Here is a 26,783-nt window from a genome sequence, read left to right on the forward strand (position 1 = left end):
GAGTCCCAGTTACATAAGCAGAGTTTAGGAAAAGCCTCCACACACTTCCAGAGTTCTATCTGTTATAGCCAGCAGTGGGATCCTTGTGTGTAAGAATTACTCATAGCTAATCTAGAAAAAGTTATATGGCTGATATTAATGAATAGTTCAACTGGTATAGAAGTACCCATGAAAAAGTTACACATGGGTGCTGTTGACTATACCTTCCACCATGGATTGTGTTGACTATACCTTTTTTCACCAAAAGAACTCAGGAGTTGTGTGAATCAACCTGCCATATCTTCCTGGATCTTCTGTATGGTGGACTTCTCCACCAGGGTCCTAGTGCCCCTCCCTTCCTTCTCATGCAGCATCTGACAATCTTCATCAAAATCATTATTCCCTCTGCTATTAAACATAGTACTGTGAAGAAAGTTCTAGAACATTTCTAGCAATTGGTCCAATACTCTACGATGAGTTGGCACCAGATGTAAGCATCTGCCCGTTTTCAGAAGTGGGTGCAGAACAACTAGCTGCAGCACTGGCTCCTCCTGAACTACTCTGCTAAATTTTATCTGATCTGTAGTGAATCATTTCAGGTAATGGATGTTGCTGGTTGTTTTTATGGCAACATCAGTTCTATTTGAACTGCATTTGTGAAAAAGGTGGTCTACAGTATTTTAATAAATAACCAAACAAGTCATTAGCAACTGTAACTGTTTCACCCATAATCGGAGTCTAGTGGCACAGTAAAGAAGAGACTGAAGATAGATATGAAAGGGCATAATCAGTGTGGAATGAGTATTTATAGGATATGCCTTTCTCTCTTAACTCCAGCCTCTGTCTTCACAACTAGCCTTAACTTTTCATAAAAGACCTTTCAGTGTTTGCTGCATTTAAACATTCTGAGCATTAGCAATTTTTTTTGCAGTGTGAAACTGTATGGAAGTATACAGGCAGGATCAAACTATCGGGACTTCAGCCGTTTACAAATAGCTTGTCCCAGCTTGACTAATGAATGGTCCCAGCTTGACTAATGAATGGTCCAAAACAAACCAAGGACAGGTGTTGAGATTTCAGTTTCTTTTGATTATTCAAAGAATGGTTAAATTATTGTTAAATAATTAAACACTCTCAGTGCAGCCAGCTAGGATGCATCAGCCTCCTGGAGTGACCTAGGTGATTTCATAGGTTTTCCAGTTCTGTTCACTTCAGCATCAGAAACCCAATGGCTTCTGAAGGAGAGCAATAGTTCTCAAAAGTGCCTCCTGCATCCAATCTTTGTGAAGGAACCATTTGGTTACTTCAGTACACAAACTGTGGTGAAAATCTATCAAACAACTACTGACTCAGTGTCCCAGACAAAAATATCACAGAATTAACACATTCTAAATATTAATGAGCATTGACCTAGATAGCTCAGGCTAGGAGATGTCAGAAGCTAAGAAGGGTCAACCCTAGTAAGTACTTGGATGGGAGAACTCCAAGGAATACCAAAGTTGTGATGCAATGAAAGGCAATGGCAGACTACCTCTGAAGGTCTGTTGCCTTGAAAGCCCACCAAGGGTCACCATAAGTCAGATGGAACTTGACAGCATCTCTCTCTCTCTCTCTCTCTCTCTCTCTCTCTCTCTCTCTATCTATCTATCTATCTATCTATCTATCTATCTATCTATCTATCTATCTGACTTAGAAGACTGAGAGTGTAAAAGGATTCCATAGTGCAAAGATCTTCACTTGTCTATTGTCAACTATTTCACTATGGCTGAAGTACTAACAATGGTGTACTGAACAGGTTTGTACTGAACAAAATATACCGATAATCAAATCTATATTCTGATACTTATCAGAAACTCTAAAACCTAAAGTAAAATAGCGACCTTTATTTGCAGGTAATAGAGTTACTACCCACAAATCTCTTTGTCAAGTGTGCGAGAGCTATGAAAATATTTTGATCACGAGAGTGAAAGTGTAGATTTTCCAGTAAAAATATTATGGTCTCCTTGGGAATTCTGGAAATACACCAGGAGAGCATCCTGCTGTTCATACCCTGACTCCATCTGATATTTTAATAGCTCCAGATGGCCCATGCTGGAAGACAGCACTCTCACTATTCTTTTATCATGACCTCAGAGGGCACAATTTATCTGAAAGGGTCGTACTTTCCATTCTTTCAGGATCTGGGCTGGATATGCATTAGAAATCTGCTCTTATTTAGGCCAAACTCTTTCTGAGTCAAAGCCATCAGTTATTCCGATGCTATTCCAATGCTATTCTGTAAAATCGGAGGAAAGCTATTTTAGTTTGATACTCCCCACTATCTATTTTCTGGCACTATTAGACCAAAATGGTATGTGAACCAAGAAAAGCTACATTATACAGTATCAAACAGAAGAACTGTTTGATACCGTATAGTGTAGCTTTTCTTAGTACACAATCAAACACAGAACACAGGATGATAATCCACCAAATCTTACAAAAATATAATGTTTACTCCCAAAAATAAACATCTAAGCAAGTGCCTCAACTTTAGAGAATGTTTCGAAAACAGCATACATCTTGAGGGATTCATGTCCGTGAAATAATGAATATTCACATTTTTAATGAATTATTTGTCCTTTGACATTGTCATAAATAAAGCACTTTGTATTTGCGTTGGCAAGGAAAAAATTAAATAAACTAATGCTCTAAATAAAGTAATAAGGTTAATTTCCTTCCTGCTGTCACTAAATTCATGTTAGCAGCCTCTCTTCAGCTTGACATCAATTAATGGTTTTAATTCCACACTCTTGTCACCGTACGTACTACCCTTTCCTCTAATTAAAATGGATGATGCATGATGAAGGGAAAACACAAGACTTCTGTTCTTGTGGTAACATTTCTATTCATGACTCTACTTTTTTTGCAGAAAAAAGGCTTGTAGATTTAATGGTACTAAAGGCAGATGAAGAAAGACATTATTATCTGTAAGAGGCACAGGCTCGTCCACCCTCAGGGAAAACAGACAATACAAAAAATTACCATTATATAGAATGACCAGGCCCACCACAAGATATCAATAGGTTATTTCAATTAGCGTGCTCTGTGTGTGTGCAAATATGCATGGGCATGCACACACGGACACACTTGTAACACAAAAAGGGCATACCATTTTGATCTAATACCTTCAAAGTCCACACTAGAAATATATTTGCCAGTTTAATCTGTTACTAGTGAATCAGATGACACAACATTGTGCTCTGCACCCTGCATGCATATTTCACAAATACACATAAGCAGTTCAAGTTTCAAATCCATCTGAAAATCAGAAGACATTTTATCCAAATTTGTGCTACTTTTTCATACAGGGAAACACAAAGTTCTGTTTATTTTTGTGTTCGATATTTACTCAGCCATGAAACCTACTGGTTGGACAGGGAAAATTCTAGAATTGCTGCCTGAGCTACAATAATTTGTCTATAGTCAATTTCCAACTGATGATCTGAAATTCATGACTCCTAACTTTTCATTTCTCTGCAGATTTTTCTTATAACAGCAGGTGACTTCCTTAAAATATCACACTACAAATAATTTGAAAAGAAGTTTGGACTCCTCATTTTTGAACCCTTCTTACATACAAGATGGAGTTGATACGACCTCCCTGCTTTTCAGCTTCTATGCAAAGCTGAGTGGTCACCAGTATGCAGATGACACTTAGCTTTATTTTATGCTTCCACCAGATTCTAAAAAGGCTGTGGAAACTGAACTGATGATTTGGGGGCGGGGGGGGGGGGGAGTTTTGGAATGCATGAGGCCTAACAGTCTGAAACTTAACCCCGACAAAACAGAAGAAATTCTACTCAGGGGAAGGGCTGACCCCAGAACAAGAATGTCTTGTGTTCTGGATGGAGTTGAATTCTCCTTTAAAAAGCAGGTTCATAGCTTTGGGTGTTTCTGGACAGGTCTCATATTGGATAAGTGTGTGGTAGCAGTGGTCAGCTTTGGCTGGTGTCTTACCGGTAGCTGTAGCCCTCCCTGGGAGGGAGAAAGATCTTGACACTATGATGGATGCCCAGGTAATATCTAGATTAGATTGCTGCAATGTATGTCCGCTGATAATCTTTGGAGGCTCTGTTTGTGAAGCCCCTGTCATCTGACAGGCTGCAACCCGAGAAAGGGCCTTCACAGTTGTGGTGCCAACATTCTGGAACTCTCTCCCCAGATTTATCAGTCTCCTATTGTTGTCTTCCAGAAGGTGGCTAAAAACTGTTTTGTTTGGTTTTGTTTGGTTTGGTATATCCCCATTATCTCCTTCTCATTTTAGGTGTTATGTCTGGTTATTTTTATTGGATTATTGTCTACATATTTTAAGTGTTTTTAATGTTAAGATATTTTAATGCTTGATGTTCACCAACTTGGGGGCCCTTTTGTGGGAGGTGGCATAGAAGTGTTTTAAAAGAATAAACAAACAATGGAAAGTGAAACTGCATATCCTTACTGGATTCACCGCTATCAATCCAAGAGCTGACACAAACATTCCACTTGGCAAGTTTCTGCTTCCACTTCCACTGCACTTAAGGGCAGGAAATTAAAGGGATGCAAGATTTTCTACTAAGACCCACAAAAATAATGTCGGGAGCTCCCCCTCCTGGTTCTGGAGCTATGAAAGACAGGTTCCCATTTCCATTTCAGCATTAATGACCCATGATCATGATTGCAAAAACCAACATACAAATGAAAACACAAAAACAAACTCATAAATAAAGGCATTAAATGATGTAAATATATCAAACGAATAAGCAGTAGAGCAGTGATCAATAAGAGGGCATCCCCCCCCCCATAAGTTTGCTTCATAGAGTTTACTTTTGGGGGGCCCATACACGCACATTAATAAATGCACAATTTCTAAAAGCACACCTCTAGCTAGGTTTTGGAGAATTCACACCTTTCTCATTTCCCTATGCAAATCGACAAAATCTGAATGTTTAAATATTGCTACCACCAAATTAATAAAACATTTGTCTGAAATCTAGCTGCCCAGTAGGATACATCTTTTACACTGAACCATCTCCTGTCAACGTGATATGTTAGTGCTAATCAATATCAGTATTCAAATTGTTAAGAAATGGTTAGCAAGTTGCTTGTGAAACAAAGGAACCACTGTACAATGTACGTACTGTCGAAAAGAAATGGTACATGTGTGTACCTAAATAAATCTGTGATTGCAAATGTTGAGAATAAAACCCCAGTGTCTCTCAATTCTCTTCTTTGGGGCCTTTCCAGAAAATCAGCTTATACCTCAGCAGAAGTGTATAATTGTTTATTTGCTGCATGAGATCCAGACATTTTTCCCCTTAAGCAAGCAATTCTGTCTCACTGACATCACATTTCTCCAGCATTCAAACCAGAACAGATTGCTACTTGGAGGATGTGATTCTGTCTCCAGTTAATAATGACACTGGGATTTGACATGATGTCTTGAATATGTTATACAAGTGTCATGAAGAACCCTGGATAGGACACATGAAATCACTGAGGACAACTGGAAAAGCACACCTCTGCCTTGCCTTTGCTATGCTGTGACTGTAACACTGACAGTGAACCTTTAGAAAGAATCTTACAGGCACTGAAACAGACTAATGTGGAGAAACTTGATCCATGTCATAGTAATATACATCAAAGCACGTCTTCAAATAACATGGGAAACTTCAGCAGGACTCAGGCACAACCAAAACTCACACTGAGAATTTTTTAAAAAGCAAATGTAGTCCCCTGTGCAAGCACCAGGTCATTACTGACCCATGGGTGACATCACATCACAATGCTCACTAGGCAGACTGTGTTTACCATTGCCTTCCCCAGTCACCTACACTTTGGCGCCTTCCGCACACGCAAAATAATGCATTTTCAAACCACTTTCACAACTGTTTGCAAATGGATTTTGCTATTCCGCACAGCTTCAAAGAGCACTGAAAGCAGTTTGAAAGTGCATTATTCTGCGTGTGCGGAATGAGCCTTTACCTCCAACAAGCTGGTTACTCATTTTACCGACTCCAGAAGGATGGAAGGCTGAGTCAGTCTTGAGCCAGTCACTTGAAACTGACTTCTGTTGGGACCAAGAGCTTTTGACTTCAGTACTACAACTTGCCATTCTGCACTATGGGGCTCCTAGGCACTTTGCGGACCAACTACAGCTCTCCTATGGCAATTCCATCTTTGAACCCAGAACTCACAGTTTTGGTCACATACAGATAAGCAAATCCTCCAATTTTAAAAAATGAGCAACTGCAGTATAACTATCCTTCAAGCCATTACATATATCCTGGATATCATGCCACTGTCTTTGAATGGGGTTTTACCAAGGATAATATGTGGTAAAAGAATGTTCAGAACTGGGCTGGATATGTTATTGGTTCAACACTGTGGGGTACCTTCAGCTTTTCTGTAGTTCTCCACACAGTTACTTCTCCCAAGTCAATATTTATTTAAAAATTCATATTTCACATTCTTTATACATTCCTAATTTTTAAATGGCAAAATGAAGGTCAGATCCAGTGTAGAGTTCAGCACTCAAAATATGTTTTTTCCAGCATTCTGCACCCATGGCAGCCAGAAATGCTTCCTGAATTCTTTCCCGTGGTGAAGGGGGGATCCTGAAGAATAGGGTTATGGGGGGGGGCAGAGGCAGAGCTACCAGGGGACAGGGGGGTGCACGTTGTACCGGGCGTACGTCTGAAGGGGCAGAAAATTGCCCCCTGCCGCAGCCTCTTACTTACCTTAGTGAAACAGTGCAGGCTGGAGAGGCGGCCTGTTCTCTTCAGGCTGAAAACAGCCTGGTGGGAACTACACTTCCCAGGAGACTATGCGAGCCCCATGGTCTCATGGGAAGTGTAGTTCCCACCAGGTTGTTTTCAGCCTGAAGGGAACAGGTCACTTTTCCAAGCTGAACTAAGGTAGGGGAGGGGGTGGAGGGGCAGGGTGCCGTGGGGGGTGGGACAGAAAACACAGAGTGCGCACCAGGCACACTCTGGCCCAGCTACACCTCTGGGGGAGGGAATATTCAAGAAAATTGGGCTCTGTGGGTAAATGTCTTTGTACTATGCAGGAGTTAACCCAAAATTACAAATACCTAAAACATTCTAGCAGTAATAAAATGGTTACTACAGTTGAAAAATACTAGGCTACTTTTAGATGTTTGATCAAATACTCACCTACCAACACCCAGCATCCCAAGATCCTGTTGAGATGTTTACTCCAGTTAACCAACATATTTGCCACAGATCGGACTACTTGGGCTTCCCTAGAAGACTTTTTCTTCAAAAATCAGTTCATTTCCTAATCCTAATCAATTTCCTAATCCCATTTTGGCAGGGGAGGGCGGCAGAGAAATGTAATGAAAAATAAATAAATAACTTTTTCCGAGGCTTGTGAGAATGCACCAGAAATATCTGCAGGAATCTTTTCCATTGTATTCTCAATGAGGCAGCCGGGCTGTTTAGAACGACAGTCTCTAATCAATTCAATTTACTCAGTGGAAAAATTAAGTGGCATTAATTTGCTTGTCCTCTAATCAATATAAACAAAATACTTTCAAGAAAATACAATGAAAGCAAAATACTATTAAAATTATACAGTCAGGGCAAAATAATTTTATATAATTGCGGCTCTGATTGATTTTTTTAATGGAGCATCCACTTGTTCTTTGACCCCAGAGGAGCTTTGCTATGCTTCTGATATACACAGCAAATTCATTACACCCATTCAAGCTCTCCCATGTATTTCATCATTAATGATATAGTGCAGGAATCTGCTGACACCTTTCCCGGTGCCTATCACATGCTTTTAAAAAGTGGGCGGGGCCATATGAGGCTCTTGCTCATCAGGGCTTCTGATTGGTGCAGATTAAAATAGTACTGTTTCAGCAGCAGCTGCCACCCTATTATAGGCTTTATTCTTCCTCATTTCTCTTTCCCGGTGTATTTTTTTTAAATAACACCCTTCTTCTCTCCTGCACTTTGTCTTTCAGAATTGAGACAGCCTCGCAAGGCTTGGGACAGAACATTTCATCCTCCTTCTATTACTTCTATGCCATTCCCCTTAGCCAATGCGGTACCCAGAGGCGTAGCCGGGCCAAACTGTGCCAGGTGCAGTTCCCCCCCGCCCCTTCCCACACTTACCTTAGTTCCTTTTCTTTTTCTAGTACTTTTTCGGGGTAAAAAAAGTGGCCTCTTCACAGTTCAGGCTAAAAACTGCCTGAGAAACTGCCTGAGAAACTGCCTGCTAAAAACTGCCTGAGAAACTGCCTGCTAAAAACTGCCTGAGAAACTGCCTGTGAGCCCCAAGGTCTCCTGGGAACTGTAGTTCCTCAGACTGTTTTTGAGCCTGAACTGTAAATAGGCCGCTTTTTCAGCCTGAAAAGGTACTAGGAAAAAAAAGGAACTAAGGTAAGTGTGGGAAGAGGGCAGGGGGGGCTGCGCGGGGGGTCTCAAGGAAAAGGGGAAGGGGCGGGGGCCAATTTTCTGTCCCCAGGCGTGCACCTGGTGCACGATATACCCCCCTGCCCCCTAATCCTAAGATGCAACAAATAAAGAATAGCCACCTATATTTGGAGTCTGGGGAAAAAAAGATCCCTGCATTATTGCTTACCAGGCTTTTCAGGGCTGTATAGTTTATGGACTTGAACTGTCCATAATTAAGTGGGCAATGTGTTGAGAAAGTACTTCATAACTGCTAATGGTGAGGACCATTTAGAAGAGGCATCCTTCAAAGTATAGCAACAAGTTCCTCTTCAAAGTAGTCCCTCCTTTGCATCACATAGGGATCATCTACTCATATAAAGATTTATGCAAATTTAACAAACTGATTAGTCAACCACTATTCATGATCTTAAGATTTGTTTAGTCAGGTGATAGCCCTGCTTTACAGCTTCTTAATCATGGTGGCACCTTCTTCATCCCCTGAGAAATCCTTCGAAGAGTTCCTTGGAGAACTCTCATGAGATGCCAGGAGTTGGCACTGGAATCAGTCACTATCCCCTTGTGCGTGGGCAAAAGTGATTTGCACACAAGCCTCTTTGGATCTCAGCTGAAGGAACTACTAGAACTGCAAACTTTTCAAAACTACTGGCTTAAATTCAGCCCGATGCACTGCAAGTTTTCTGACTGAAACTAACAACATAGTGAGTAGTGAGTATAGATCTGATGACAAAGTTTCACACATCTTAGTCATCCAAGGTAATTTAATGAACCAAATGAAAAGGGGTCCAATTTTGTTTCCAACATGTAATTGAAAGACAATCAACAATGAGGGAGCCTCATTAATGGCAATTGTGCAACTTACTGTAATTAATCTGTGTCCTATTTTCTATTAATATTTTTAGTGTTATTAATAGTCTTCATTGTTAGCATTTCAGTTCACTCTAACGAAAGGCTAGGGGCATAATGGCAGCATTTTACATTAATTGTTACATTATAAACAAGTCTAAGTTAATGGACTTCAGTGTGATTTGGCAGAACTTTGGAGGTGAGACATTTGGGCTGCAGAGCTGTCAGAACATATGCTACAAAGTGTTACTGATTACAATAAAAAAAATTAATTCATTTTACTGGATGAGTGGCTGTAGCTGTGAACCATGATCTAGAGAGCAGCAATGGCATAGTGATTAAGAGCAGGTGCATTCTAATCTGGAGGAACTGGGTTTGATTCCCCGCTCTGCCGCTTGAGCTGTGGAGGCTTATCTGTGGAATTCAAATTAGCCTGTGCACTCCAGCACACGCCAGCTGGGTGACCTTGGGCTAGTCACAGTTCTTCAGAGTTCTCTTAGCCCCACGTACCTCACAGGGTGTTTGTTGTGGGGGAGAGGGAAAGGAGATTATCAGCCTCTTTGAGTCTCCTACAGGAGAGAAAGGGGGATATAAATCCAACTCTTCTTCTATGACAAACATGAAAACATAATTGTGAATGTATGCAAACATATGGAAGAAGAAAAAGTTTGGATTTATATCCCGCTTTGCTCAACAATAAGGAGTCTCAAAATGGCTTACAAACTCTTTCCCTTCCTCTCCTCAAAACAAACACCTTGTGAGGCAGATGGGGCTGAGAGAGAATTCTGAGGGAACTGTGATTAGCCTCACCCAGCAGGCTTCATGTGGAGGAGTGGGTGAACAAACCCAGTTCACCAGATTAAAGTCCACCACTCATGTAGAGGAGTGGGGAATCAAAGTCCAGATTAGAATCTGCCTGCTCGTAATGACTACACCATGCTGGTTCTCACACAATGGAGGTCTTCTGCATGCATGTAATTAAACATACCACACATTGTGGTATATGGAAAACCCTGAGCTAACTGGAGGGTTCTTTAGCATGTCAGGATGCACAGAGTAGTGGTCTAGGCTGTTGATGCTTTGGAATAGTGACCCATGGCTGCAAAAGGGGGAAAAAAGGATATGCATAAAAAACTGAAATCTAAAATTTAGAGAAATTGACCCAGCCAAAATGTATTTGCTATTCCTTTTTTACAGTTGGCCATGTAATCTAGACAACATATATGACAACAGTGGTCAAACAGTGACTATATGACAGTCTCGTGACAAAATTTATTTCCAGTGATCACGCTAAAACTCACTTTACAACACAGTATAAAATCAACTAGCAGCAAGAAGTAGAGATGAAAAGGTTTCCAGGGGGAAACAAAGACACAAAACTTATTCCAATTTCATATAAATATTAATGTTTCTTTAAAGTGTCTAGACAATCAATTCTAGAACAGGTGTAGCTACTACGCCATTTGCCCTTGTAAGAAAGAAGGTAAAGACCCTCACAAATTGTGAGGCAGATGTCTGGTTGCCATAACAGTTTCGGAATATAGTCAAATTATCTTTGCTGATGTTCAATATAAATTCTGTTTCCTCCCATTAGTTACAGGAGCTCTACAAAACACATTCGTATCAGAATCATTTGACCAAAAAACAAACTCCAGTGGAATGTAAAATTCTTTCGCTAAAAATACCAAGCACACACACACAAAAATCTCTACCGAAGTTTAAGCAAAATACTGAATCAAGTCTACCTCTCCTGCTCCTGCTTCATTCGCATTCTCTCCTCCTCTGAAGTAACGGCTTCTTGCAGTTTTATCTTCTCAACCTTGTCATCTTTTCGATGTTTGCCAAACCTGTTAATAACAAAAAGCAAAAATCTAACTCGTCAAGATGCACAATAACTATGGAGGGCTTTCCCCTCCTCAACGTTGCAAAACCATGTGCTCATTTTCAGGATGTGCTGAGGCAATTATGTTATTGTGCTGAGGCAAGAGTGTTGTGCTGAGGCAATTATCAAACAAATAGCCGCATAAATTGGTCGGCCTCATGAAAATCCTTGCCTGACTAGTAGCTCTCCAGGAGAGATATCTATTTTTAAATGAACGCCCAACTCATTTATTGTGGGTCTTGATTAATTACTCAGCAATGTTATTTACACATATAATGTACGTGAGATTCTCTCACTGTGAGAATGAATGACGAAGCTCACCTCTGTCAACTGACAATATAAGCTTGACAGTGAATGTGGGACTGTAAGTTTCTTTGAGCTCTTTAGAAAAAAAAGTAAGGTAGAAGTGCAATAGATGACAGCTTGTGGCAGAAACATCATCAGGCAGTGATCCCCAACATGGCACTCATGGGCTTCATAGTTCCTCCTGATGTGTTTCCTGACGTCCAGCTTTATCCTCCTCAAAGCAAAAAGTTTCCTCATCTCAGTGGTACTTTTGACAAGCCCAGGAGACATCACATTTGTGTCATGGAACATCTATTTGGAAACAGCTACCTACACTATAGGAGGGCACTTGGCTGAAACCTTTAACGTTTTGTGATTGGCACCTGACTCCATGGCAATTGAAAGATACTGATCCTGCATGAGTAAAAACATGCCTAGTGGCAGAGGAAGAAGAAGAGTTGGATTTATATCCCCCCTTTCTCTCTTATAGACTCAAAGGGGCTTACAATCTCCTTTCCCATTCTCCCCACAACAAACACCCTGTGAGGTAGGTGGGGCTGAGAACTGTGACTAGTCCAAGGTCACCCAGCTGGCATGTGGTGGAGTGCACAAGCTAATCTGGCTGACCAGATAAGCCCCCACAGCTGAAGTGGCAGAGCGGAGAATCAAACCCGGTTCTCCAGATTCTAGTGCACCTGCTCTTAACCACTACACCATGCTGGCTCTAATTAGTCACCAGTATACATTCAATATGCAATTAGGCAGTCTCTGTGTGTTTTACTTAGGATGCAAATGTACAGACAGCACAGAACATTCAAAACAAACCACAGTCTTTCTTTATGAAAGAAATCAATTCTTTATCCATTCTTAATGGAAAATTATGGCAACAAGTTGCCAGTTGTGGCTGTTATCTACTCTGCGGAATCATATATTAAAAGCCTTTCTGTGAAGCTGGAGTCAGACGTCTCGAGCAAAACTGGCAAAGAGGTTAATCCATACATTAAACTAGGCATATTTGCATGTGAATGAAAACCTTTCCAGGCAGAGCACATTCAGAACTTTTCAAGGTAGAACACATTCATCCCTCACTCTTCAACGGCCAAGGTGCATTTTCCAGCGGAGAGCGCCTGAGCAGACAGTGATATTTGCAAAGCAGCCAATATCATCTTTCTGAAAGCAACTGTTCAAGAAAGCTTTTCAGAAGGCACCAGGGAGCACGGAAGCACTCAATGGACCCAACATTCACTATTGTACGATAAAGTCATTAAAACCAGTAAATACACACAATAGAACCGTTAAAACCCATGGCAAAATGTTTAGTTAACGTGAGCCCAAAACACCAATTGTCAAGTTTTGCAGCCGAGGGACTGGACTGGACTAGGCTACTTTACCCTATTCTGTTCTTGCAAACCCCCAAGCCTTTCCCGTCTTCTCTCACTGGCACCTTACAAGTCTCTTCCAAACAAGGGTTCTGGGTGGCATCCTGTAAAGTATGTGGCAAAATATGCATGCCCTCTGGAGTCCCCCATCTTGTAAAGCCCTCTAAACCACACTGGAAGAACCACATTACCTACACTTTAAATGCACATTTAAGTGCATCTTTTGTACAGCTTTGGATCTTAATGTTTGTTTCTACCTGTGCCTCTGTGTCCACTGCAGGACACATTCCTGCAAGACACACAAGCAGCAGTGGCATAGTGGTTAAGAGCAGGTGTACTGTGATCTGGAGGAACCGGGTTAGATTCCCTGCTCTGCCGTTTGAGCTGTGGAGGCTTATCTGGGGAATTCAGATTAACCTGCACACTCCAACATACGCCATCTTGGGATAGACATAGTTCTTCTGAGCTCTCTCAGCCCTACCCACCTCACAGGGTGTTTGTTGTGAGGGGGGAAGGGAAAGGAGTTTGTCAGCCCCTTTGAGTCTAAAGGAGAGAAGCGGGGGGGGGGGGTATAAATCCAACTCTTCTTCTTCCTCTGCCACTAGGCATGTTTCACTCATGCAAGATCAGTATCTTTCAATGAGCTGAGAAGGATCTATTACCAGGGGAACAACTATTCAGTGAAGGATCACCTCCACAATGGAAAGGTTACTGCACAAGGGGAAACAAGGATTAGGATCCCAGCCACTGTCTGCACTGTCTGAGACCTACATGGCGGTCTCAGTGGGCCACAACTCAAAAGGCCCTGAACAAATCAAAGTTCTGTTCCATCTCAGTCTTTGCCTGGAAGGGCTTTTAGACAGGGGACAGCAAGAAACTTTCTTTCTGGTTAATAACTTCTGGTTGCAGAGAACTGAACAGGGCAGGGAGGTGAAAAGACAACAGTCACTTTAACAGCAATGTTTTAAAATGTCTACCCATTGGACAAATAGCAGCTGCATATCAGGAAAAAATCTGATCCACAAAAGCTACCCAAGAGAAATGTAAAACATATACTTTTCCCCAGGTACTTCAAAATGTAATTTTTGCTCAGCTTATTATTTTTTTTAGCACTAGTGAATAACATACTATTAAATACCATTAGAAACCAAATATCACACTCACTGCGGTATTTTTCTCAAGAATTTTCTACAGGGACTTAGAACGAGATATCTTTTCCCCTTGAAATAGGCTCTGCATTTGCTCATAGTTAAAGGGGAACATTGCTTACATTTGGTGTATAATTGGAACCAAACCTATTTTTTAAATAATTGTTTTTATGACAGATTGAAATAATGGTTGCAAATTAAAATACCCTGCCTATCCAAAAGTGTGAGAAAATGATGAGGAAGAGTGGCAGAAATTCTGTTCACTAATTGCCCAGATCCTCCAAGGTTGTTAAATTAACTTTCTCCTTTCTCAAAAAAAAAAAAACAGAGGGTCAGAGATTGCTTCCAGATACCTGTGAAACCTCTAGAGTCTGATAGTGTTTTGATCCTCTGCTCAACCACGGTGCGTGACAATTGAGTAGTGACAAGATCATTCGGCATGGTAAGATTATCAATTACTCTACTGTCTCTTTGTGAAGAGTCTAGAATGCCTTCTTTCATTGACTGGGCATCTTACAACTCTCTGAAAAGAACAGGCGAGCAGTTTGTTGAACGCTTAAGACATGAATGCTTTAGGATAGGGTGTAAGCATTACTTCAGAACAGAAGTAAAACAAAGCATGCTTTAAGAAATCAAATGCTATCCCATGGCAAGAAATCACTGAGAAAATGAGGTTACAAGTTCTGGCTTGGGCATGGAAACAGGCAAAATATTTGGGATGGATTCTACTGTTAGTTGGCTCTTGATATGACAATCTTTCTCCACTTACACCTAATTTGCTTCTGGGTTCTAATAAAAGAGCTGGAATTGACTTCTAAAGTCCTGTGTGGTATAGTGGTCATGGTGAGAAACTCAAGTTCAAATCTCCACTTGCGCTATGGAAGCTTGCTTAGTGACCATATCACCAGAGACTGACCCCCTCATTAAATTAAGTCTGAGCAGAGACAGGCTGCATGTGAAATAGCATGATGGCATCAAATCCCCAGGACAGCTGAGCTACAATTTCCCCGGTTTCTGCTGGTCCTGGAGCTTATGGGATAGTTCAGTTACAATTCAAGCTGCTAGGAAATGTTGGGTGGGAGGAAGAAATGCTCTCAGCCCAGAAATGACTCTCAGAGCACAACGTGTGTATATCATAATTTTAAAAAATGGCACCATCATTAATGACACCACCACTTTCTGATGCAAGCAATGCAACTGGGGTTACAGACCTGACTGATGAATGAAGTTCCCTACAATTACGCAAATGCTAGTTGGTAAATTTAATTTGCTCAGCTCAGGGATAATCTGTGACCCGCATTCATATGCTAGAATGTTCAGAAGAGAAGGTAAGGGGTCCCGTCAACTCACACTTGTCAGGAAAGGAACATTTTGTTCACATAAGTAGCTCTCATGTTATGCAAACTCATTGAACTTATTTAAACCTGTGATTTGTTTATCCATTTGAGGGGTGAATCAGAGGCTGAAAGAATTGATTGTTCTTCAACCGATTCTGATTGCCCATCAGCTGTAACAAATGAGTAAAACAAATCTTGAGATTTAAACATAAAAATCAAGCACTCCAAAATACAATAGTTTTTTATTGGCTTTCAAACGAAGGGGAAAAAAATACTGTTTACTATTAAGCAATGCCATTCCAAACCGATACATGAGTTTGCAGCAGCAACATTACTTTAAAAGAACAAATTGGTACAATAAAAATAATTTCCATGTAATCTGCTAAATGGGTTTCATTTTGACATGTTACTGATGAGATCACGGCTGTCTGGCGAATCATTCACAGATTTCATTAAAATAAAGAGCAACGGGAAAAGCATGCGTTGGTAGATTAATGAAAACACACAAAAATTGATTGAGACAGTTCAGTAGCATATTTTCTCCCTAATAGAGAAAGTACTCCCATTAAAAATTAACAAACTGTGTCTGGAAGTTCTGTCAATGGTTGTTTTATCCAAGCCGTTTTGTTTTATGCAATATTATTACGTTTTAAAGGTAAGCTCCAGCGGTTATGATTTTCTGTCAAAGCACCAATTCTCCATACAATGTTTTCTACAGTTTATATATATATTTCTTTTGCCTTTCTTCTGCAAAGCAGATCAAATCATAGCAGCCTAGAGACTCAAGAGATAGAAACAATTTATAAAATCTCAGTACACCAAGGCAAAAAGATCCCTTATACTACCACATAATATTTTCCAGCAAGGCATTTCAAACACGGAGAAGTCTAGTCCACACAGACTGTCAAAATTTCGCTGGTACAATACGGCCATACACAACTTCCTAAAGGACAATAGCACATACCAAGCAATAGCTCATCTTCAGATCTGAAAGGGTTGAAAAAGTCTGACTTTGGTGGGCTACTATTAAAAGGGTCCACATCTTCTAACAATTATCATGTCTGCATAGTGATGATTAGCAAAATATTTTATGATACGGTTTTCTCAGTATAAGTAACATAATGCTCCTTCATACAAGCCGAATGTCCCTTGAAACTGCTCCGGAAACTACAGTTGGTCCAGAATGCAGTGGCAAGGGTTCTTACAAGGATCCCTGTAAGAGTACATATTACACCTGTGCTTCACCAGCTGCACTAATTACCAGGTGAATTCTGGGTCAGGTTCAATTTCAACCTTGGTCTTAACCTTTAAGGCCCTTAATGGTCTCGGACCTTTGTATTTATGGGACTGCAACTCCCAATACCACCCCTGGAGGGCATTACACTGCTCCGGAAGTAATCTTCTGGAAGTCCCTGACCCCAAGGAGATTCAACGGGCCTCAATCTTTGGCTGGTGGAACTCTCTGTCATCTAAGACCAAGCCCCTGCAGGATGTAGTGCTGTTCCACAGGGCTTGTAAGGCAGAAATCTATGGTTGTGGCAGCCATCCTGTGGGCCTTCCCTTCCCCTCTCCCTCCCCTTCATCTTTCCTCCTTTTGTGTATCTTCTTTTCCCTTATCCCTCCCCCTGTCTTTCCCTTCCCTATTTAGTTCTTTCTTCTCTTTCATCCTTCCCTTCCCTCTTTTATCCTCCCCTCCTTTTAGTGAGCAAATTGGATGTAGGGGGATAAGCTATATTTAAAGTAGCTAGAATTATCAGATTATAAACAGAATGGAGAATGGTGAAATGCTGTTTATTTAAATTTTTAATTGTTTATTGATTAACTCAAGTCACTTTAATTGTTTATCCTATTATATTAATTGTGGTTGTATCTGATCTACAAATGTGTACTGATAGGTTGTAAGCTGCCCTGAGTCTGGCCTTTAGCGGGGATAGGGTAGAGTAGAAATTTTAAAAAGGAGAGTAAAATAAAGATGATAACGGGAAAACAGCGTTCTGAACTGTGCTGTATTTGCACAGCCAATAAATTATTCTGAAATAGTAATTAGAAAATTCTAAATGTTTTTCATTTGAAAAGTTTACCAATATTAGAAGAAGAAGAAGAAGAAGAAGAAGAAGAAGAAGAAGAAGAAGAAGAAGAAGAAGAAGAAGAAGAAGAAGAAGAAGAAGAAGAAGAAGAAGAAGAAGAAGAAGAGGAGGAGGAGGAGGAGGAGGAGGTGTTTGGATTTATATCCCCCCTTTCTCTCCTGCAGGAGACACAAAGGGGCTTACAATCTCCTTGCCCTTCCCCCCTCACAACAAACACCCTGTGAGGTAGGTGGGGCTGAGAGAGCTCTGAGGAGCTGTGACTAGCCCAAGGTCACCCAGCTGGCGTGTGTGGGAGTGTACAGGCTAATCTGAATTTTCCAGATAAGCCTCCACAACTCAGGCGGCAGAGTGGGGAATCAAACCCGGTTCCTCCAGATTAGATACATGAGCTCTTAACCTCCTACGCCACTGCTGCTCCTGCTCCTATTACTTCTAGTTCCTAATACAGTCACCTGGGCCAAAAGTCTATGCCAAATCAAATCTACAAATGTTGAATAAAGAGGTTCATTACTTCTAATAAAATATTAATAAAATATTACTTCCAATCCAGGAGTCAGTGGACTAGACAGCTGAAACAGGGGAGCTGTCCAGCAGCAAAAGGTAGTTACAACTGGGGTCAGGTCTAATATTAGCTGCAGAAGTAGCAGAGGAGCTGTCCAAAAGTCGAGCAATAAGGAACCAGGTATCCTATGTGTACTAGTACAGACTTCCAGAATGCAGCTGGGCCACCTGCAAATCCTACCTCTTGTGCTGTATGATTGCATTTGATCAGTTCTTGTACCTACTGGCAGTTCTACATTACTGATTTTAGCTAATAGCTTTTGTGTAATGCAAAATGCCTTGTGTAATTGCAAATGCCTTAGCAGACCAGGTGCTCAGGAGCAGCAGCAGCAGCAGGCCATTGCTTTCACATCCTGCATGTGAGCTCCCAAAGGCACCTGGTGGGCCACTGCGAGTAGCAGAGTGCTGGACTAGATGAACTCTGGTCTGATCCAGCAGGCTAGTTCTTATGTTCTTGTGTTCTTATGTGTATTTTATGGTATTTTACTATCTTTTACACTGTAGATCCTTTTGAGTGCTATAAGACAGAAAAGCAGTTAAGAACATTTTTAAATGAATAAAACCCATGGAGTCAGAATCTTATCTTCAGAAGAAGAAGGATGCTGTACTGCCAGGTGAGAAATTAACTAGTTAAGGATGGCTCTGTTTTGGTCCACAATTGTAATTGGTCTTGGGATCCAGAAGACAATAATGGAAGTGACTTGCAGCATAGGGGGGAAAAAAACAGGAACTGGATACATCTCAGATTGTCTTAAGCTAGGGTGCCCACAACAGTTGTTGCAGAGTTCCCATATGAAGATGTGAAGTACTCCTGGATCTTTAGTGCCACTACACTCTCTCGCACAAACCTGAGCGATATTTCTCCCATATGACCTGCTTCCTCCCCGGTTCAAAATCTCTATAAGAGCCAGCTGATCTGGCCTTCTCTTTATCTTTGCTCCTGTTAGATTTGGAAGTTGTGCTTCTGGTTATATGATCCAGCAATTCATTTGTTATGGATTTATATTTTTCATATTTCATTGTGACAAATAGGTCTATGGCGCCAGGGCAAGCGCATTTGGCAAATTTTCCAGTAAGGTGGGGGAGCTGGGAGGTGAACAGGCACCATGGACCTCGGCAGCACCCAACCTGGAAGGGAGGCTGGCCTTCAGAGCTGCGTTGGCAGCCGAGGAGGATGCCAGCATGGCTTGGGGATTTTGGGGCCATTCCTGGGGGTGGAGCTGATATTAATTGGCTTCCACCTGGACTTTGCTGCTGGGATGCAAGACCTAGAGCCTTGGAGTAATACCACCCAAAAGGGTGGCATAACTCTGTTTCAGGCAACAGAGGCAACCGGGGATTTCTCCCATGCCTCTCTGCACCACCTAAAAGCCCTCTGAACGTGGTGCGGCAGTGGTGCCACCCCCAGCCGCCTTGAGCTTTGAATGAGGCTGCAAGATTACTGTTGAATTCCTGTGGACCTCAGATAGAGCCAAAAAAATCGATATAGAAACCACCTTATTAAACCACAGCTAATGCCAACTTCCATCCTGCACCAGCGTTTGTAAAAGTAAATGAATCCCTTCAATGAAACATGGCAGCAAATAGCAGTTCTGAAATTTACAAGTACAGGGTCAATGCAAAAACCCACTCAATATGCAAAGGTCGTTCTGAGAGCAGGCCATAATCCTGATCGTGCCTCTGCATACACTGAATGTCCTCAAACAGGTCCAGAGCATGAACACAACAATTCAGAATACTTCCCAGTTTAATATCACCTTGTTTTTAACACAGCTTCATGAGTATCCTGTCTTATCCTCGGTTGGGGTACTGCTCCACCCTTTTTTTTCTTGCCCTGTTTTAAGCTCAAGATTACCTCCCTCGTTATTTACTTAAAAATTGTCTCCCAACAACTGCCCAGATAGGGGCCTGTTTCAAGTTGGCAACTGGTCACCATAGTAACTCCCAAGGGTTTCAAAACCCAGAAATCCAAGCATGTATTTTCTTCACAAAAGGGACAGTAATGGAACACAACAACATTCGCTTACAAAAACTTGCATAGTTTGTGTGTCTGCTTTATAGGAGGAGTGTCCCAAGCAGGGCAGCAGGGAAGGAAGGGAATACGAATCAGAAGAAACAAGATAATCCTATAACAAGCAGCAAAGAAATCCATCCAAACAAGACAATGCTTCGTATACAAATTAATAATACTACTGTACACTTCCATTGTTTAGCATTTGGTTATAATCTATTTTACACTAGTACCCTGCACTGACAGCAAATCACAGTCCTCCAAAGCACCTTGGGAAAAAAATGTTTGATTCCATAAGAACTCCATCTACATTCTTGGGGAAAGCAGGCTGTAACCCATACATGGCACTGCAACTAAAGGAGGCAGAATGTGTTTCACGTATCAGAATTACACTCAGGCAGGGAGACAGTGACTAACCTAAAGCTATTAGTGACTAACCTAAAGCTATTAGTCCTCAGAGCTGAACCAGGGACCAGGATGGACATCCAGTATGCTAGGCTAGTTTTCAATACTCTCTCTTATCTTGTCTGAATTTTTACTAGCCAAGATCCAAGCCAACAATGTCACTACACAGAAGATGCTCAGAATCCAGACTTATTCTCAATACTGAGGAACAGTCAAAACTTTTCCAATCTGTCTGCTATTCCAGAACTTACTGTCCAGTTTAATTCCCTCAGACATCAGAAGGCAATGGGTGGGAGAACAGCAGGAGGCGATGGACAGAAAGAATGTGACTCAACAGAGATGGTGTCCAACCCAATACAGTTAGCTGATCTTTCCATCAAACTGGATAATTCAATTGCCATTTCCAGGCACAGTGTTTCCACATTCTATTAATCACTATTTCATCGCACTGATAATGAGAAGGTGTTCTGATTCAGCATGACCAAGATGAACTCTTGTTGGGACTGTGTTGTGTTTGTCCGGTGTGTCAGGTGTGTTTGAACACATGGTAAGGCAAGGGGACTTAGACTGAAGCTTGGTCACATGTTACATTATCTCTTCTACTCCATGATTGGATGCCTGCCTATAGTAGGAGAAAGAGAAAATGCAACAGCATATACTGGCAGGCAGGGATAAATAGGCCTTATCAGTAGGCAATATGTCAGCCCTACACAATGGGATAAGAATAGAGGCTGCCACTAAAATGTATTCCCTACAATAGTAAAGAGCTGCCACATTATTAGATGTGAGGGGGACCAGTGATGATAAATAATTCAAAAAATAACTGCTCATTCAGGATCTGAGTTCTTTTTGATGTATTCATTATATTGAAAAGCACTACATGTGTGGAACTATGTAAGAACCCACCCATTTACTAGTAAAACAAGTGGAATTTATTTTAAAACAAAACTGGCCCATGATGGCAAGGGGGAATTAATCCTTTTCTCTAATTTTGTTGTGTTTTGATCCAACAGGTCTTTTCTTATGTTCGTATATTAACAAACCAATTTAAACTCTCCTACCAAAATGGCAGACCCAAAAGGTGTTAACAGCACTTCCAAAAGATTATCAAAAGTTGATCTCAAAAAAGAAGGGAAGTCTACAGATTGTCCAAGAATACTGTAACATTAAGCTACCTTATACTAAATACTGACCTTATACTGCCTTATACTACTTTATACTAGCTACCTAGTACTAACTACCTTATACTACCTTATACTACCATATACTATACTTTAACATTAAGCTACCTTATACTAAATACTGACCTTATACTACCTTATTCTACTTTATAGTAGCTACCTAGTACTAACTATCTTATACTACCTTATACTATACGTTAACATTAAGCTACCTTATACTAAATACTGACCGATCAAGGCAGTGATGCTCCAGGGTCTTGGGAAGAGGTCACCTGCTACCTGAGACATTGGAGATGCTGAGGACCGAACCTGGGATCTTCTCCATGCCAAACAGATCCTCTGCCAGTGAACCACAGCCCCAGTCTTTCATGGTTCAGTATCTCTATTAGATTAGGTGGTTTCTTCAAGCAGCAATAGCATTCTCCTGGTGCAAGACTCCTCTCAGCATCTTGTGCTGGAGGAATGTTCCTCCCAGAAAAGGAAAGTAACCCACTAGCAGAACAGGTCTAGAGGATTCAACTGATTTAGTTCTCTTGATAACCTCTCATTAGGCATTTGAAAATATTTGTGCCACATACTTCCTTAATAAACATTTTCAAAGCTTAGTAGCACATTTTCCTTCATTCCCCACTTTTTCACAGTTCTGCATCAAGGTATGAAACGTTGAATTGGATTCTTCAAAGACCAGAATTAAAGCTGAAATGTTGAGAAACCAGCCTTGTCGTCGTTTTCATTAACACAAAGCCCATTTAGGCGCTGAAGGAGACTCTCACATATATTCGTGTTCTTTCAGTGGCATGACTCTTAATTTCTTAGACTACCGCGTCAAAACCATTCCTGAATGAGGATACTTGAAAAGCGTTCTTCACTATACAGGCGTCTGGAGCCAAGGAGCAAAACTCTTGTTTGCCGCCATATATATGATTAATTCATTCAGTTATGTTTCGAGATTTCACGAAAAGGGGATGAGCTATAACATGATAAATAGTGGGTCACTCCATCAATGACCCGAATCAAGGAGGCATATTACGGAGGGGGGAAACGGCCACTGAGCCATCAGTGTCTCAGCAATCAGCCATGATTACAGCAACGGCGGAGAAAGGACTCTAAAATTTAATGGTGGCGCTGTAAAAATCCAACACACGTCGATTAGGAAGAGGAAGATTTGTTCAAAGCTCGCCAGCCCGCCCCCATAACGAGGCCTACTCATGTTAGCGAGAGGTCCATTCAGGAGTCCAGGGCAAGATCAGCTTTAATGCATCCTCCGGACAATGCGCAGACACAACCCAGCTACAGATGTTTTTTTTCTTTCTTTTTTTTTTAAAGGGGGGGGGAAAAAAGAACAGCTTGGCGATCTTAACAAGCTAAACCAGCCTTTAGTGGGTAATACACACTCTTAATGGCCAACATATCCTTACATTACTGTTGCTTAATGCACTTAGAAATGCTCTCCCTCCAGTTAGCATTATCTAATCAAGGCTGCAGTGCTTTGTTAGCTAACTAAAGACTTAGACGTTCTACAGAGATCTAACTGGCGGGCTGTTAAAAGCACTGTAAATAAGAAGGGGGGGGGAACAGCCTTGGGAGTCAATTTTAGTCTCTAAATCACAGGTTATTCGTGTAGCATTTACCCAAGAATGCACAAGTGTATTGTGTTGTGCATGTGTATTATAGAAATGTCATAAACGGTTGACATTTTCCAGCAGTTCTTAAGAGGGCCAGAAGAGTGGGTGCTGTCAGAAATGTCTGTTATAAGTTTCTCGACACTTGTACCTCCAAATGATGGGAACGAGGATGACATTTAGACATTTATTAAAGACAATTCCACTGGCTTTGGTTTTCGCTGCAAATCGTCTGACTACACCACGTCAATCTCCCCGCCCCATGCGAATAAATGTGTGCTGTGTCAAAGCCATGCATAACATTGGCAATTTTTTTTTTTTAAAAAAAAAGCCAAACCCCTTGCTGTACCATTATAAACGCTGCAAGATAACTCAGATGGCAAAAAAGCACAAATCAATTGAGCCACGAGTAAAATTTCATTACACCCCTCTGTTAAAATCAGCAGTGTCCACTTAGACGAGCGTTGGAGAGGCAGCATTTCAGGCAGGAGCCACTCTGTAAACGTGTCCTCTTGACTACCATACTTCTAATTCCCTGCTCTGTGGATTTTAATTCATTATTGTTTCAAAATACAATACCACAAATTGCAAATTACATCTGGCTCAAGGGCTGATTACAAGAAATGCTAGCATGACGGCCTCTGCCTGAATAACTCTGATAATAATAATAAGGGATTGATTGAGCTGCAGGCAGCCGCGTGATGAGAAGGGTCCATTTGAACGGTGCCATTAGCTTCTTTTGTTAAACACAACACTTTGACATGTCAAAGCCAACAACATTGTACACTTTGTTACCATGGTTTTCTTACCACTTAAAATGTGGGGGCTCTCTTGGAAGGGGGAGCCTATGAGGAACATAAATGAGACACTCGCCCCAAATGTTTTTTGACAATCTTTTTTCACAGCTGTTCGCAGAAGAAGTTCTCTCCCTCTCTCTCTCTCCCTTCAGCTGCTTTAGTGCCAATTTACCTCTTCTGCTCTGCCTCTGTCTCCACTGGCACCAGTCAATCAAGAACCACATGCTAAATGTGACGACATCACAACCACATGCAGCCAGGTTTGCCTATGTGAAAATGTCTTGAAGCTAATTCGTAGTGAAGGCAACGCTTTGTCATGTTTCAGAGGGAAACGCTGTTTCCCTTTTCTGTCCACCCTCTCCAAATATTTCCTATTAAGACTTAATCCTCTTCTGCAAGAGGTTTTTGAGAAAGTGGTTTAGGAAGTCCACTGCTTTTGGCACAGCCTTAACACCCACTCACTACATATGTGACCAATGACCTTGTTCCACTTACATATATTTGGGCCTAAGTTTTCCCAACATTCCCCTATCCCACCAATAAGATGGTTTACAGTCACAGACCAATGCAGCTTTCATGTCTTCTCTGAAAGTCCTCTCAGATGGCAAGAAGAACCTTAGGAACAAAATGCATGACAGTACAAGGTCTGTAGCAATGAAGGGGAATAAGTTAACCTATTTCCTTGACCCCCACTAATGCAAGGTGCTAATGGACAAGGAAGAAAGACGCAATCTTCCCTCATGGCCCATAATCAGTACAGCACCCAGTACAATCATGCATTTTGTTTGTGAGGTTTTTCCAGTTCTCAGAGAGAATTTTCGAATCAAACAGCAGGCTACTTGAGGTAGAAGCAGACAAGGACATATCCGCCACTAGTTCCTTCTGTGAACTCTTCTTCTGTATCCAACCCAGTAGGTAAACAGTCCACGCCTGGCTTATAATTCTGCTGAGATGATCCTAAACTGCAGCAAGACTGCTTGGGGAAGGTAAAACGGTGGAAGATCTGCTCTGTCAAGTCCTTCCATAACTTTTTCCCCTGATAGTTTTAACGTGGGAGGGGGAAAAACAGGCAAACATGACAAATTAGTCAGTTCACATTTTGATGCAGTCACACGAATTGCTGAGTTGCAGGGGACAATCTTCAAGTGCAGGTGGCTCTTATCATGGTTTACTGACAGGCCTTAAATTGCATCATGATATAAAATCTCCAAGGAAAACGTGGACACACGACAGGTTAAAAAAAGGGGATCTTCCCTAAGGTTAAAACTTCCCTGCAGATCTCATTATCTAGAAGAATTAATATACCAGCGTTTTTCTTGTTGATGTTCGTTTCCCCACGAATAACCTCTGCCGAGTAAATCAAACAATATATGATATTATTCCAGACCTTGAAATCAGATTTGCACATTTAATTATGCTGTATTAGGATTTAATTTTGTGCAGAACACAGAAATTATACAGCAAATGTTGCTTTTTAAACCCTTCCAACCAAACCACCATAAAGCAAACACTTCCCCACAGATTACACACATACATTTTCAGGCTCATAAAGGCCAGGCGCATTATTAAATCACTGTTCAGTCTCCATTTCCTTAAGTAAAATATAATCGAAATGACAGAACCCAACTTACAATCGAGCAGGTTGGTCTCGGAACAAATCCGATATAGTTTTTTGATCCATTTGCCCCACATTCAACTGATCAACTGTTGCTTCCTAATGATCAAAAGAAAGGTACACAGACTAGCCTCTGTTTATTTATCAGGGGAAATGCTCACATGCAGCAAGAGCCAGCCAAGTTAGGGTGACTACAGGGAAGTGAGAAAAGAGAGAGAGAGAACTTCCCAATCACAAAGCATAATTGGCTTCCTAATTACGAGCCTCATTACTACACCCTGCAAGAAAAATGTATATATTTCTTTGCTCTCTAATTCGGAACTTTGCACGGGAATAATGTTTGATGCAGTTCAGTTCAGTTTATTCGGTACGGTCATGGACCGCTGCAATAAAACCCAGAACAAAAACATAGCACAAAGCAGTATAAAAAGAATCCTTTAGCTCAGGGGTAGGGAACCTGCGGCTCTCCAGATGTTCAGGAACTACAATTCCCATCAGCCTCTGTCAGCATGGCCAATTGGCCATGCTGGTAGGGGCTGATAGGAATTGTAGTTCCTGAACATCTGGAGAGCCGCAGGTTCCCTACCCCTGCTTTAGCCAGTACGGTTACCAACAACTGCCTTGCGCATTTTTATAAGCACTGTAGCAAAACTTCGCTACTGCATTCGAAACTGTGTCGTCCTTATCAGCAAGCAGATAGTTTATCACAAAATGAGAAGTGGCCAAAGGCTCTGTGAAACAGAGGTGAAATCAGACGGCTCTGAACATTCCCTGTATTACTCACAGTAAAGTAAAACATGAGCAATTGTTTCCACTGCACCAGCACAGCAGGGGCATATATGGGTTTCCATAGGCTAATGTTGAAATCTCCCTGTAACTAAGGCCTCCAGAGGAGCATTAAACCATGCTTTAGAAAAAGCCCATCTAAACATACAGAAAATAATAGAAGTTAGATATGGTGTAGCAGATAGTCCCACCCATGATTTTAATAGTCTATACAGTGGAACTTCGGTTTTCATCAGTAATCTGTCTGGGAAACCTCGGTGAAATCCGAAACCGATGAAAACCGGGGAAAACACTGGAAAGCAATGGAACAGCATGAGTCGCCATTTGTTGTCGCAAAATTAGTGTGCGCCGACGAAATCCGATGAAAACTGAAACAAACGATGAAAACCGAGACAAAATTTTCAGG

General features: G+C 41.3%; 1 protein-coding gene across 4 annotated transcripts in view; it reads right to left on the reverse strand.

Annotated features, from left to right (window-relative positions):
* PARD3 (par-3 family cell polarity regulator) overlaps positions 1-26,783 on the reverse strand; it is a 605,108-nt gene that overhangs the window by 113,681 nt on the left and 464,644 nt on the right. For all 4 annotated transcript variants that reach the window (XM_048510786.1, XM_048510784.1, XM_048510785.1 and 1 more), the window contains one exon: positions 11,027-11,128. In XM_048510786.1, coding sequence (XP_048366743.1) covers positions 11,027-11,128 — 102 coding nt within the window. The remainder of the gene's footprint in view (positions 1-11,026; positions 11,129-26,783) is intronic.

This window comes from Sphaerodactylus townsendi, linkage group LG11 (genome assembly GCF_021028975.2).
Source record: "Sphaerodactylus townsendi isolate TG3544 linkage group LG11, MPM_Stown_v2.3, whole genome shotgun sequence".
Classification (NCBI taxonomy): domain Eukaryota; kingdom Metazoa; phylum Chordata; class Lepidosauria; order Squamata; family Sphaerodactylidae; genus Sphaerodactylus; species Sphaerodactylus townsendi.